We start from the raw sequence: 12,255 nt of genomic DNA, 5'->3' as shown, positions 1-12,255 counted from the left end.
GCAAAGCTTGATACCTCATGTGGGAACCACTCTGCAAATGAAGGAATCCGAAAGAAGAAATCCAAAAGTACATATGTTCATTTCCATGGAAATATTTTTGCATTTGCATTCTGCTTGAAAGATTACTGGCCTAAGGATTCTTACTGAAAGCTCTTATGCAACAGCAACACTTAACTCATGCAGAGAGGATGCTGCATTTCAGGGCATGTCTTGCAAAACTCTTTCAGGCAAATGATGACTTTTAGCTCTGAACTTTGTGCTCATCAGCCCTCAGGATTTTCAGATTGTGATTGCTCAGCATTTTCTAAAACCAGGAAGTACCTCAGATTGAGCATTCCAAAGTTAGGGTACAGATCATCACCAGACTTTAAAAACCTGATACAAGTCCTATCTCTGCCTTCTTAAAATATTACCATGTTCCCAGAACCAGAGTACCTCTGTACCTCTAACAACCTTGTGCTGCAAAGAAGAGCTATCTCAGCTCCCATTTACAACTGCTAGGAAAATAAGGCAGTAATACTCAGGGTACTTTACACAAGGCATGAGTAAAAGGCAGGGAAAAGATTGGAGTACAGTACTCCCCCACATCCCACCTCTCCTCAAGCTAAATTACTCCTTTATATTCTATGTCTTTTTTAGTGATTACTGAATTTCTTCATGCTGTTCTCCAAAGATTACAGAGATTCTGTTCAAACTTTCTTGAGATAACTCCAGCTGAAGTCTTCATAAATTTATCCATCTCAAAGCTTTAACTAAACATTATTATTCAGATAAGAGTTTTTCCAGACAGGGTTGATGAAATTAACCGAGGAAGAGAGACACAAATGAAGATTTTAACTAAAATTAATACCTGCATTGTAAAGGGTAGACAAGGTGTATGATCACAGTCATGTCTTCATTTATTAGAGTTTTTGATCCTAAAAAGAGAACCAATATTTTGGCCCTACCTCTATTTTGAGTAGTGTGAGAGGGCTTTAATTTGGTGGGCTATGCTGAGTGTTTCTCAACACTTCTGCCTGAAAACAAGAGGTAGAAATCTCATGGCAGAATATTGGCAGATAACCTGCAGAGATCCTGATACCCCTGAGCACCTGCATTTAGGGACTGTATTTCTGAGATAACCTAAGATCTCCATTAAAGCACAATTCACAGGTCTCTTTAGACCATTTATATCCCTTATAACTGATAAATGAATCCAGTGATCCCTTCCTGAGCCTGATGTTGATAATTACCTCCCATCAGTATCTTCTGATTTAGTATGGAGTCCTCTTTCTTCATGCACAAGATACCTGCATCTGCTTGCCCTGCAGCATTTTGCCACCTTCCCTATTCCAACCTGGCACACTCAGGTGAACAAACACAATGGGATCAAAGAAAGGATTTGAGGATTGAAAGAAAGTGAAGAGTTGAACAGAAAAAGCTCAAAGGGAGGGAAACAGAGGATGTTTTGGAAGGTTCCTAATTTTGCTTTCCAAACACATCCAGTAGCTGACTTGAAAATGTCAACATAAACTCTTCCCCTACTGCAGCCTTTAAACTTTCTGCCTCGAAGTTAAAGAGCAGACACACAGCCCTGTGGTGACAGAAAGCTAATGGAAGATATTTTGGAACAGAAATATGGAATGGAGCAGCTGAGGCTGGAGGTGTGGGGAACAGCTTCCATTTTATTTACATGGCAAGGTTTTGGTAGCTAGGGGGCTACAGGGTTGGATTCTGTCAGAAGGTGTCGGAAAGCTTCTGTTCCCATGTTAGCTGGAACTTGTTCCAGCTGCCTGCAAGATAGCCCTGTCACTGGCCAAAACTGAGCCCATCAGTGACACTGGCAGCACCTCTGGGATAACATATATAAGAAGAGGTAAAATAAAGCTGCACAACAGCAGCTGGGAGAGAGGAGCGTATTAAACAACAGTGCGGACACTAAGGTCAGTGAAGAAGCTCTGGCTGAAGAACGACACTTTACTTAGAGCTGACCTGCTTTGTCAAGATTTTGGGCTCATACAGCTTATCCTTTCTTCCTCAGATGTTTCAACTCCTTTGGTGACGTGCAAAGGATCATGGTGTAACTGTATTTTATTGCAGGTGTGAAAACCCTTGCTAAGAAATTAGAAGAAGGGGAATAGGACAGAGCAGCTAGAAACAAGACCATCTACAACCAGCTACAAATGTTTTTGAGAGTGAGGAAGAAGGACTGAGGTCTTTAATCCATTTTTCTCTATCCCTCACAGCCACATGAATTGCTGAGCACAAAGAGAGAGTGATTTACATTTCTGGAATTTAAAAACACATTCAGAGTCTTTGCAGCACCATAGGCATTTGCTTTTTGTAGCCTTGCATAGGAACTCAGCAGTGAAGTGGATAAGCCCAAATTTGGAAATTTGGAAAGCATTATACACACGTAAACACAAGACATTGCATGCAACTCTATCTCCAGAATTTTTTTTAAAAGTAGCACTTTCTTTTAATCTTCAAGAAGAAAATTTCTGCTAATCTCCATCATTAATTAACATGCTTTTTCTTCCACAGCATTTTTGAACGATGGTTAAGAAGACATAGGCCCATGCTAGAAGTTTACCCAGCAGCCAATGCACCAATTGGGCACAATCGAGAAAATTACATGGTCCCCTTCATCCCTCTTTACAGAAATGGAGAATTTTTTAAACCCTCAAGAGAGCTGGGATATGACTATGCATATCTGCAAGAACCAGGTAATATTATAATTTTGGGTCAATGTAAAAGGTGAAATGTAAAATTTGTTGCCTATAACCTGGAATATGTCTGCCATATGAGCAGATAAAAAGTCCTTCTATTCCAGATTTTTTCCTGAATATAGTCCCCAAATTGTACCTGCTTGTTTTCACATTTCTGGTCTGATATCATACATATCTGACATGATACTGTTACAAAAAAATCCTACTGATATCAGTGCCATCCATCCTAGCCTACTAATAGCAAAATCTGACCCAAATGTTCAGCTAGTGATCAGAACTGGGGAGAAAAAGTGCTGGACTTCAAGGCTGTCATTATGGAGAAGATTCTTCTGGGAGGTATTAAAACACCTGAAAGACTATGCAGTCATGGGCCAGAGACAGCATGACTTCACGAGGGGAAAGTCCTGCTTATCAAACCTGATTTCCTCTTATGACAAGATAACCCACCTCATTGGTCAAGAGAAGGCAGTTGATGTCATATTTGGATTTCAGTAAAGCTTTGGATACTGTCTCTCACAGGACCCTTCTGGACAAAGTGTCCAGCACACAGCTGGATAAACACATCATGTAATGGGTGAGCAACTGGCTCATGGGTCAGGCACAAAGGGTTACAGTGAGGGGTGACATCAGACTGGTAACACGTCACTAGTGGGGTTCTGCAGGGCTCTGTGCTCTTTAACATCTCCATAAATGACTTGGGCACCAGACTGGAAGGGATCCTAAGCAAGTCTGGAGACAATAAAAAACTGAGAGGAGCTGTTGACTTCCTCGAAGGCAGGGAGGCCCTGCAGAGAGACCTCAACAAATTAGAGGACTGGGCAATCACCAACCATATGAAGTTCAACAAGGGGAAGTGTCAGATTCTGCACCTGAGATGGGGCAATCCTGGATGTATGGACAAACTGGGGAATGAGATGCAGAAAAGACTTAGTGCAGGTGCTGAGCTATAAGCTATTGAAACAGCCAGATGAAGACCAGAAATAAGTATACATATTTTTTAATGAAAGACATTAGTTTCCTAAACTCATACTATTGCTAGAATTGTACAACTCAAAGTGCCAAATACCATGACTTTCAGGAATTCTGAATCCTGAAGTGGTACTTCAAGAGGAAGGAAAAGGTAAAATACTTACCATTCAACAATTAATTTCTGTTGCCTCTTGGACTCCTGCCTTTTCCCAGGGGAGTACATATCCCTCAGAAAAAGAAAATCCTATTAAATTCTGCCCATGTTTTTGACACAGAGGTAAGGAAAGTAGTTCCTTAATTATTCTGAAAGATCAACACAACGAATGAAATTCCACCTTGTTCAGAAAGCCCAGGCAATCCTCAGATGTCACTCAACCCCTTGTTAATCTTGCTGAGAAGAAGCGATCTCAAGCTATTTCTTATCTGGCGGGAAGAACTGGTTACAAATGGAAAGTGGTTGGACTCTCAAAATACGGATACAGATTTTCTTACCACTCTAGCGTTTAAATACAGACTTTTCTTCAGATAGGAATGCTAGATTCTTGTGTACTCAAGGGAGAAGAGAAAGTCTGTGATTGGCAAACAGGAAGTACTGGACAAATAGGAAAAAATTACTAAAGAAAAAAAAGTCAGTAGCAAAGATCTGGGTGGTAAAGCAAAGGCATAATTTCTGCAGATCTTCCAGATGAGGAAGAAGAGGTAAGGCAGAGAAAAAGACAGAATGAGGAATGAGCACACAAAATCTGGCCCTATCCTACTCTCAAGACCTGGCTTGTTTGCTTTTAAAGAAAGTGGTTTAGGGGTGATTTTGGTGGTGCTGTGTAGACAGTTGAACTAGATGGTCTTGGAGGTCTCTTCCAATCTTGATGATTGTGTGAGTCTGTGAAGAGCAGCAGTTCTGAGTTACAGTACCAGCAGCTTAGGAGAGATAAAGCAGGACTACACAGATCATGAAGAGGCTGGTTACAAGAAATAAAACTTGGAAAGAATCCAATGGCAAAATGGCATTTTAATGCTAAATTAAATTGTTGTTGTGTCCCTGAGGAAAAATTGATGCTTGGAGCTCTGCTTTCCACTGCAGAGCAAATCAGTGTGTAAGAGTATGTAATTTTAATTGCAGCTTCATTTATTTTTACATGAATGACAGTGCTGAAGCAGAAGTGGTCGCAAACAGTGTGTAAGGAAATCCATCCCTCAGGAATCCAAGGCACGTGTCAGAGTGTAGTTATTGGGAGCTGCTCTGAGCAGAATCTGGAGCAGACATCCAGCTTTCCCTGACATGAGAATTGTGAGCTGCAAAATGACCACAACCTACACAGCTGCCTGAAAGCAAACATGAGCTTTGGAAGACTAATGGCACCACCTAACAATAGCTGTCAAAACAAGTTGCTCTGTCAAGAGCTGTTCCAAGAGCTTATATTTCAGCACCCAGACTGTCTTTTCTGTATTTTTTTCTTCTTTCAGAAATGAAAACAGATAAATTTACAGATTCAGTTTTGACTTCTTACCAGAAAATCTTTCTCTCCCAGTGGGATGAGTTTTATAGAATCACAGAATCATTTAGATTGGAAAAGACTGCTAAGATCATGAAGTCCAACCATAAAACCAGCACTGTCGTGCCCACCACTAAACCATTTCCCTAGCATCACATCTACATGGTTTTTGAACACTCCCAGGGATGGCACTACCACTTCCCTGGGCAGACTGTTCCAGTGCTTGACAACCCTGTCCATTAAAAAACACTTTCCAAGCTGTAATAATGAGGAGACTGATGAAATCTGTGGGAGCTGTGAACTTTTCACCACTACAAAAACAAGTAATGATACCTTAAAACTGACTGAGGGACTCCATAACGTGAATTTCTCCTAGCTCTGATTGTGGAAGTCTCACTGGCACTTCCTTTGAACATCCAGAGGGACACAACCAGTGAGACACAAACACACCAAAAATGGCAGAAACCAATTATCCCCCTCCCCCTTAAGGCTAGTTTAAAAACCTTGCTATCAGCCCTGCTAATTCCTGGGCCATGATACTTTTCCTCCTCTGAGTCAGGTGTACCCCATCCAACATGAGCAGGCCTGTTTCCGTGTAAGTGACCCTGTGGACAAAAACCCTAAAATTCCACCTATGGCATCAGCCTCTTGGCCATGTATTGATCTGTTGAGTTTTTGTATTCCTTTCAGTATTTCCCCCTCGTACTGAATGAATCAAGGAGAATACTACCTGCACATCTACTCCTTTAACCAAATGCTCCAGTGCCCTGAAGTCCCTTTAGATTACCCTGGGACTTCTTCCTTCAATCTCAACCCTACCCACCTGGAATACTAATAGAGGATAGTCAGAAGGCCACACCAAATCAGGCAGCTTCCTGGCTACATCCCTTACCCAGGCCCAGGGAGGCAGCATCCTTTCAGAGCACAGTGCATGTAACAGTGTTCTCTCCAAAGTACCGTGATCCAAGAGGATATACAGATTGTTTTTCTGGGCACCAGTGAAAAAATAACAGGAAGATATTTACAGTCTTTGTGGGGGTACATCATACTAAGTATGGTTGAGTACCTCTAAATCAGTCCAGATGCATAAAGAGCATTCAAAAATAAACCACCTTAGGAGTTCCCAGAGAAGGTGCCCATAGAGGTGCTCTTCCTTTTCCCTACTAGCTAGTAATTACCACTAATAATGGTCTTTAGTGCTAATAATTGGGAGCTGTGGATTCCAAATCTTCCTTGGCCCAAGCGGACAAGTATTCTTATTTTTCAAATTCAAGCCACCACATTGTTGGGTGCATTTTGAACAGGTTTCTTTCCAGCCTCTGTTGTGAAGTGAGACCCCTCTCTGGCAGGGTTTTCACAACTCATTAAGCCATAGAGAGAAAAACGGACACACACATTCATATCACAAAGCAAGAAGGCAGCTGATCATCTAGAAATGAGTAGCTGCCATGGATTCACCAAAGAAAGAGGATTTCTTGTGCAAAGAGTGACCACAGAATAGTTGTCTACTGCTTCTCCTCACACAGGAGCTATCAAAGAAAACAGAATGCAGGTTCACAATTAGTGACAGGAAGCTTTTTTCCCCAATCAATATGTAGTTAAGGCAGGGATATTTCTGCTGCTAAAAGTTGTGATAAAAGTCCAAAGAACAGCTGAAAAGATGATGGAAGGAAAAAAAAAATCCTCCAATGACTATTACACACAACACCACCACATCTGTTTCAGGAAATCCTGGACCTGCAAATTTTTGGAGGCTGGGTAAGTATTTTGTGAAAGCAGTGTAATAGGCTTGACCTTTTCTTAAGCTCTCCCTAGTGGTCTGCCTCAGTTATTGTTGCCAAAGGATGCTGAGCTAGCAGGACCTTTGGTCAGACAGTATCAAACTTCTTGGGTTACAGTCTGAACTTTTGACAAACCGTAAGGAGCAGTGGGGACAGTGAACTGTGTGCCAGCCTTGGATATGAAGATTGAGAAACAGACCATCAGGGCTGAAGAGATTTGTTTAAAACTATTTGTGACAGACAATTTCTATCACTCTTGCCTCTTTATGCTCAGCCTTCCAGTATTATCTATTATAGAACTTCCATAAACTGGCAGTACATTGTATCAAGTAGCATGATCTTTCTTTTTCTGTTTGTTTTTTTCTAGCCCTTGAGTCTTTCCAAGACTTTTTGACACCCTATCTTCAGCAAGCCCGTCAGATCTGGGCTTGGTTGGTCGGAGCAGCTGTGTTTGGAAGTGTTGTTACTGCTGTGCTCACAAGGCACATCAGGCCCTGCTGGAAGAAAAAAGGAGGAACTTCAGAGATACAACCCTTGCTCATAGAAAGTGAAGATTACAACAATATAAGTTATCAGTCCAATTTCTAGAGGCCTCCAGTAACTCAGTCATGTTACTAAGGTGCTAATCAAGCATGCATTGTTTGATTGATGTTTACAAATACCTTGTTGAGGTGTGCTGTAGAAGGAGGATGGGCAGTCTCCTCAAGTCTCTTGTAACCTCCAATGTTGTAGCATCTTATCAGATCCACTCCTACAAAAATCTCCCAGATCCAACATAAGCTACCACACCACCCAAAGAACACTGTGTATTTCTTATGCTTGATTAAATAATGTTCCTCTGAAATCAGACTGACATGTGTTGGTGGATTTAATATATAATTCTCTTTTATTTGTTGTAGGGTCCAATTCCAGAGCCCAAGATAAGGACAGGAAGACATCATTCACCAAATACTGTTATGAGCAAAACAAGCTTGATCTGGAGAAATTAGCTTAATTTTAATTTCCTGACAACCAAAAGTGAGAATAGGATAATGAGAAATAATTTAAAAAAAAATACACCTTCCCCAACCCCTCCCTTCTTCTCAGGCTCAAATCCAGATTTCTCTACTTTCTCCATGCCAGCAGCACAGGGGGATCGGGAATGGGGTCTTTTTTTTCTAAGATATAAAGATCCATTCAATCTATGGAGGGAGAGTGAAAATCCCCTAAGCTCCCAGGGGCTTCCCAGGAAGAGTCTTCTGCTGGAGTCTGGAACTGGTACGCTTCTGGGGTCCTCAGTCCTGGAGTTAGAACATGACAGGAATATGTTGGAATTGTGTAGGTTAAAAGTCCCAAATGTCCAGCTTTGAGACAGTCTGAATGGCTGTGTCAGTCTGGGACAGACTGGCCGAGCTGTGACCCCTGGTTGGGTGCTTGCCCTGACAGACAGGCCACTCCTGTGTTTCATTAGATGTTTGTTGAAAAAAATGCCACTATGCAAAATATTTTGGTGTCAGTAAAGTGACGTCATCCTTTGAAAAGCTGTTCTGATAGAAGAATCCTAACTGTATTAAGTAAGATTATTTCAGTCTTTTCAGTATTCCATGGTAACAGCATTTTGTTTTCACACTGATCAAGGTAATTTTTACCAAAAAATTACCGTTTGCAAAGGACATGGCCAACAAGGCATTTCTGATTCAACTCTTCAGCTGTTCATGTCTTCTCCACAGATAACCAGTGTTCCCTGGGCTTCCCACCTTTGGCCATGGCAAATTACCATGTGTGAAAGGATCAAAGTGAAGCTTTGGCTCATCAGGTCTTTTAAATCCTACTTTTTGGCAGCTCTTGATCATCCCTTCTTCCTCAAAATCATGGAATGCATAATTTATACTTGTGACCAAACTCATGACCTATTAGCGAAAGCCTGTTTATGCTCTGCTCAGATCATTTACCAATTCCCAGGCAGGCTTTTTCCTTTCCTTTTTCTTCGGTGGAGGATCTAACAGCCCATTTTCTTCCCCTGGAAGTGTCATCACAGAGAACTCAAACCAGCTCTAACTGATGAAAGAGAATTTTTATCCCTTTCATATTTGTAGGCATACCCCCAAGCAATTTTCCCACTCACCATATGACCTGGAGACCACATCTGCTTTGAGAGGGAGCAAAGAAAACAGGCCTGTTTCCAACAGTCAGCATGGTCTGTGGCCAGGAGTAGATGGCAGAGTGTATATTAATCTGAGTAACTAGGACAGAATTGACACAAGCAACACCTGCTGGTTCTCCCCATCGTTGTGGTGTTTCTGCTCAGACCAGTGGCCTGATGCCAGCCAGGAGTCAAACCTCTTGAGAGGTGTATCTGACTCGGAGCACATGGAATCCCAGCTGCTTCTCTTTTCCGAGCAAAGCTGTTTAGTTTCCTGCAGCGTGGGAAGCAAACACCGCTGCCAGCTGCGGACTGATGGCACCAACCCTAAAGCAACTGTTTTGGGACAGTAGGAATTGTCCTGTGGGCATGTCTTCCCTTTGTCCTTTTGGGGACCCTGCATGTCAGCTTGGACCAGCCACCTAGGTTTTGGATGGGTCAGAAAGAGGGAGAGGCTTCATTTAGAACCATGACACTAAATGTTTTCTTGGCCACCAGCACTGCCAGGAGACTTTGTGCTTTCTCCTCTGCAAGCTACAAATGCAATGGCCTATTATTTTTCTTCTCAGGGTCATGTCTAGGGTTGTGTTTTCTCCTGTGCTCAGACATATGTAAGATAAATGCTGAAGGACCTCTTTTCCTCATAAGTGCTTCCCTGAGATGGAAGCTGGAGCTGCAATTTTTTGTAAATTGGGAATGAGGTAATGCCACGAGGCTGAGCTTGCCGTGTGATCTCACTGAATCAGAATGGTCAGTTTAAAGAAAACCCTGCCTTTGCCTTTTCCTCTGTCTGGACAAGGTATCTTGAAACAAGAAACTTCCCATTGCCATTAGGCAGCTGGCTCAGGCTTGGGGAGTTTATCCTGACAGGGTCAATGCCGAAAATGGGGCATTACAGTACTCGGTGCTTGAAAATCTAGGTCATGTGTACGTACACCATGCAACCACATAAACCTTCACCCAGTGGGCATCGAGGTTAGGCTTGTACAAAAGTACTTGTTAGATGAGGAGTCCACCAGAAAAACATCCGGGGAAGTATTTGCAGCATCAGCACCATGTTGTTTCACATAATGAAAACAACCAAGAAATCTAGAGGATAACTGATAACTTCATTATAAGGTACTCAGCTTTGCATGTCTCTGGCCTTTGCAAGAGACTGTTACCTCTGTCAAGTTTTTCATTTTCTAGCCTGGTCTCTTCCTTCCTCAGACTGTAAAGAGTCACATTTAGTCAAGGCAAGACAATGAACAGCTGTCAGTCTTTTTTCATTCTGTTCTCCTTCCCACATTTTACCCAAATTTGTATTTTTAGCACCTGGCATCTCCATTGAGTTAAATCTGTAATTCACCATCTGTGTACACACATGTGTATGGATGGAAGTAATTTTGAATCAGTATCCATAGTGACCTGAAAATTGGCAGCAATGAGACCTTGTCATTAAAAATGGCCTCTAACTGTAATTTTTGTAATAAGCTCTGAATTAGATACGAAATAGCTCTTATAACTACAGAAAATCAACTTATTTCTGCATATCTGTCTTCCACCCATTAGGCTTTCTGATGTCCCATTTTATAAATGGACATTTTCCCAGAAGTCTGTCCTTTACCTCTTTCTCTTGAGGGCATCAGTTGTGCAGAATTCACATTATGGAAAAAACTTCTAGAAATCTGATTGATTAATAAAATATATAGAAAAACAAGTACTTTCCCCACGTACAGAAAAAAAAATTCTCTTTGAAACAAGAGTTTGGCAGAAAACATTAACTCTGGACCCTCACTGTGGCTTAGCACTTCAGATCACGTACCTTCATGAAACTTGGTTCCCTCTCCTATCCCCCCAGATTGCCCTGTGTAATCTGACCAGAAAAGGGATCCCTGGGGGCTCAGTGGTGGGACTGTCCCACAGTTTTGAGGCTGGTATAGTGGTGGTGATGACAGGCATGGTAGTGTATGTAGAGGAGTGTGTCATACAGATTTTAAAGGAACTTGGGTATATAGAAGCACCTCCCTGCTTCTCTTCACTGTTTTCTAGTAAAAGAAACATTCTCACACAATAATAAGCACATAAGGCATTTTCAGGTCAATTACATATTGTTGACAAATTTTCACACATTTTCCTGTAATCAAAACAATATTAGAATAATTCTGGTTTGAATTTGCTTCTGGTTTCTTGAAAAACTTATGTACAACCATTTCAATGTGCTACTTTTTCAAACTGGTGTGCATCCTTCCAAGCACTTTTGACAGCAATGCCATAAATATAGTCTGCAGAACCTCTTAACTCTTAGGGCAGAGACACGAACAAGGCTTTCCTTGCCTACCAATACAGCCTTCCTTGTAATCAGGTTCTGTTTTTCCCCAGCAGTGACTAATGGTAGGAAATTCTCTCCAACGTTGTCTTTACTCACCTGCATTCCTTTGTGCAACCTATTACAAATAAATAGTCTACACATACCACAGAAGAAAATATATTTCTGGAAGAAGTGCTAGAAGCTTAAGTTCTTTGCATATGACCCCTTCATGCAAAGGCAATAACGTTCTAAAAAAGTGGTGGCTATTTTGTCACAGAGCTGAATGTATCAGGAAGATGTATTAAGAACTTGAAGGCCTGGACCATTTTCTCATAAATTTATGGGGGATTGGCAGGGTGGTGCTCTGTTAAATTTACTACAGACTGATTACATTGCCAGGTGACTTGTATGAAATATATGCACAGTTAACAGCTTGAGAAATACCAAATGACAGGATTTGTATACAAAAATATTTAATGGTACAATTATGAGAAAATGTGATTTTTGTTTTAAATTGAAGCACCACACACATCCCAGAGTAACAGAGTTACTACAGTCATTAGCTGATAGCAAAATACATATAATCATGGCAAAAATACAAATACTGAAATAACTGTATGCTTACTATAGTAGTAAAAGTAGTACAACACTTGTGCATATGTTTGTAGACAGGCACTCTAAGGACTCTTTTTCCAACTCCCTTTTCATCTGGATGATGTTACAGTCATTTATAACAAGAGCAAGGGAATGTAAGGTTTCTTAAGTCAGAAAAGCAGCAATTTGTTTTAAATTTCCTCTTGTCAGTTAATGCCAGTGACCACTGAAGATACAGACCACTAGAGAATTTAGGCTTCATGTCCTCTTTTACACCATAATGGACTTGAGATGCTAC

The 12,255-nt window shown here is 41.3% G+C and overlaps 1 protein-coding gene and 1 long non-coding RNA gene across 2 annotated transcripts in view; both read left to right on the top strand.

The window, feature by feature from the left end:
• TYR (tyrosinase) overlaps nucleotides 1–7,800 on the top strand; it is a 41,978-nt gene extending 34,178 nt beyond the window's left edge. The window contains exons 4-5 of the mRNA XM_042024030.1: nucleotides 2,524–2,705; nucleotides 7,319–7,800. Of these exons, the coding sequence (XP_041879964.1) occupies nucleotides 2,524–2,705; nucleotides 7,319–7,539 (403 nt within the window). The 3' untranslated portion in view covers nucleotides 7,540–7,800. The remainder of the gene's footprint in view (nucleotides 1–2,523; nucleotides 2,706–7,318) is intronic.
• Nucleotides 1–12,255, top strand: part of LOC121662649 — a 787,841-nt gene that overhangs the window by 342,532 nt on the left and 433,054 nt on the right. The gene's annotated exons all lie outside the window — the stretch shown is intronic.

The sequence above is a fragment of the Corvus kubaryi genome, unplaced genomic scaffold (genome assembly GCF_017639235.1).
Source record: "Corvus kubaryi isolate FWS band 111438036 unplaced genomic scaffold, C.kubaryi_AGA036_p1.0 37260, whole genome shotgun sequence".
NCBI classification, from domain to species: domain Eukaryota; kingdom Metazoa; phylum Chordata; class Aves; order Passeriformes; family Corvidae; genus Corvus; species Corvus kubaryi.
Note: the sequence above shows the minus strand (reverse complement) of the source record. Positions and strands in the feature narration are given on the sequence as shown.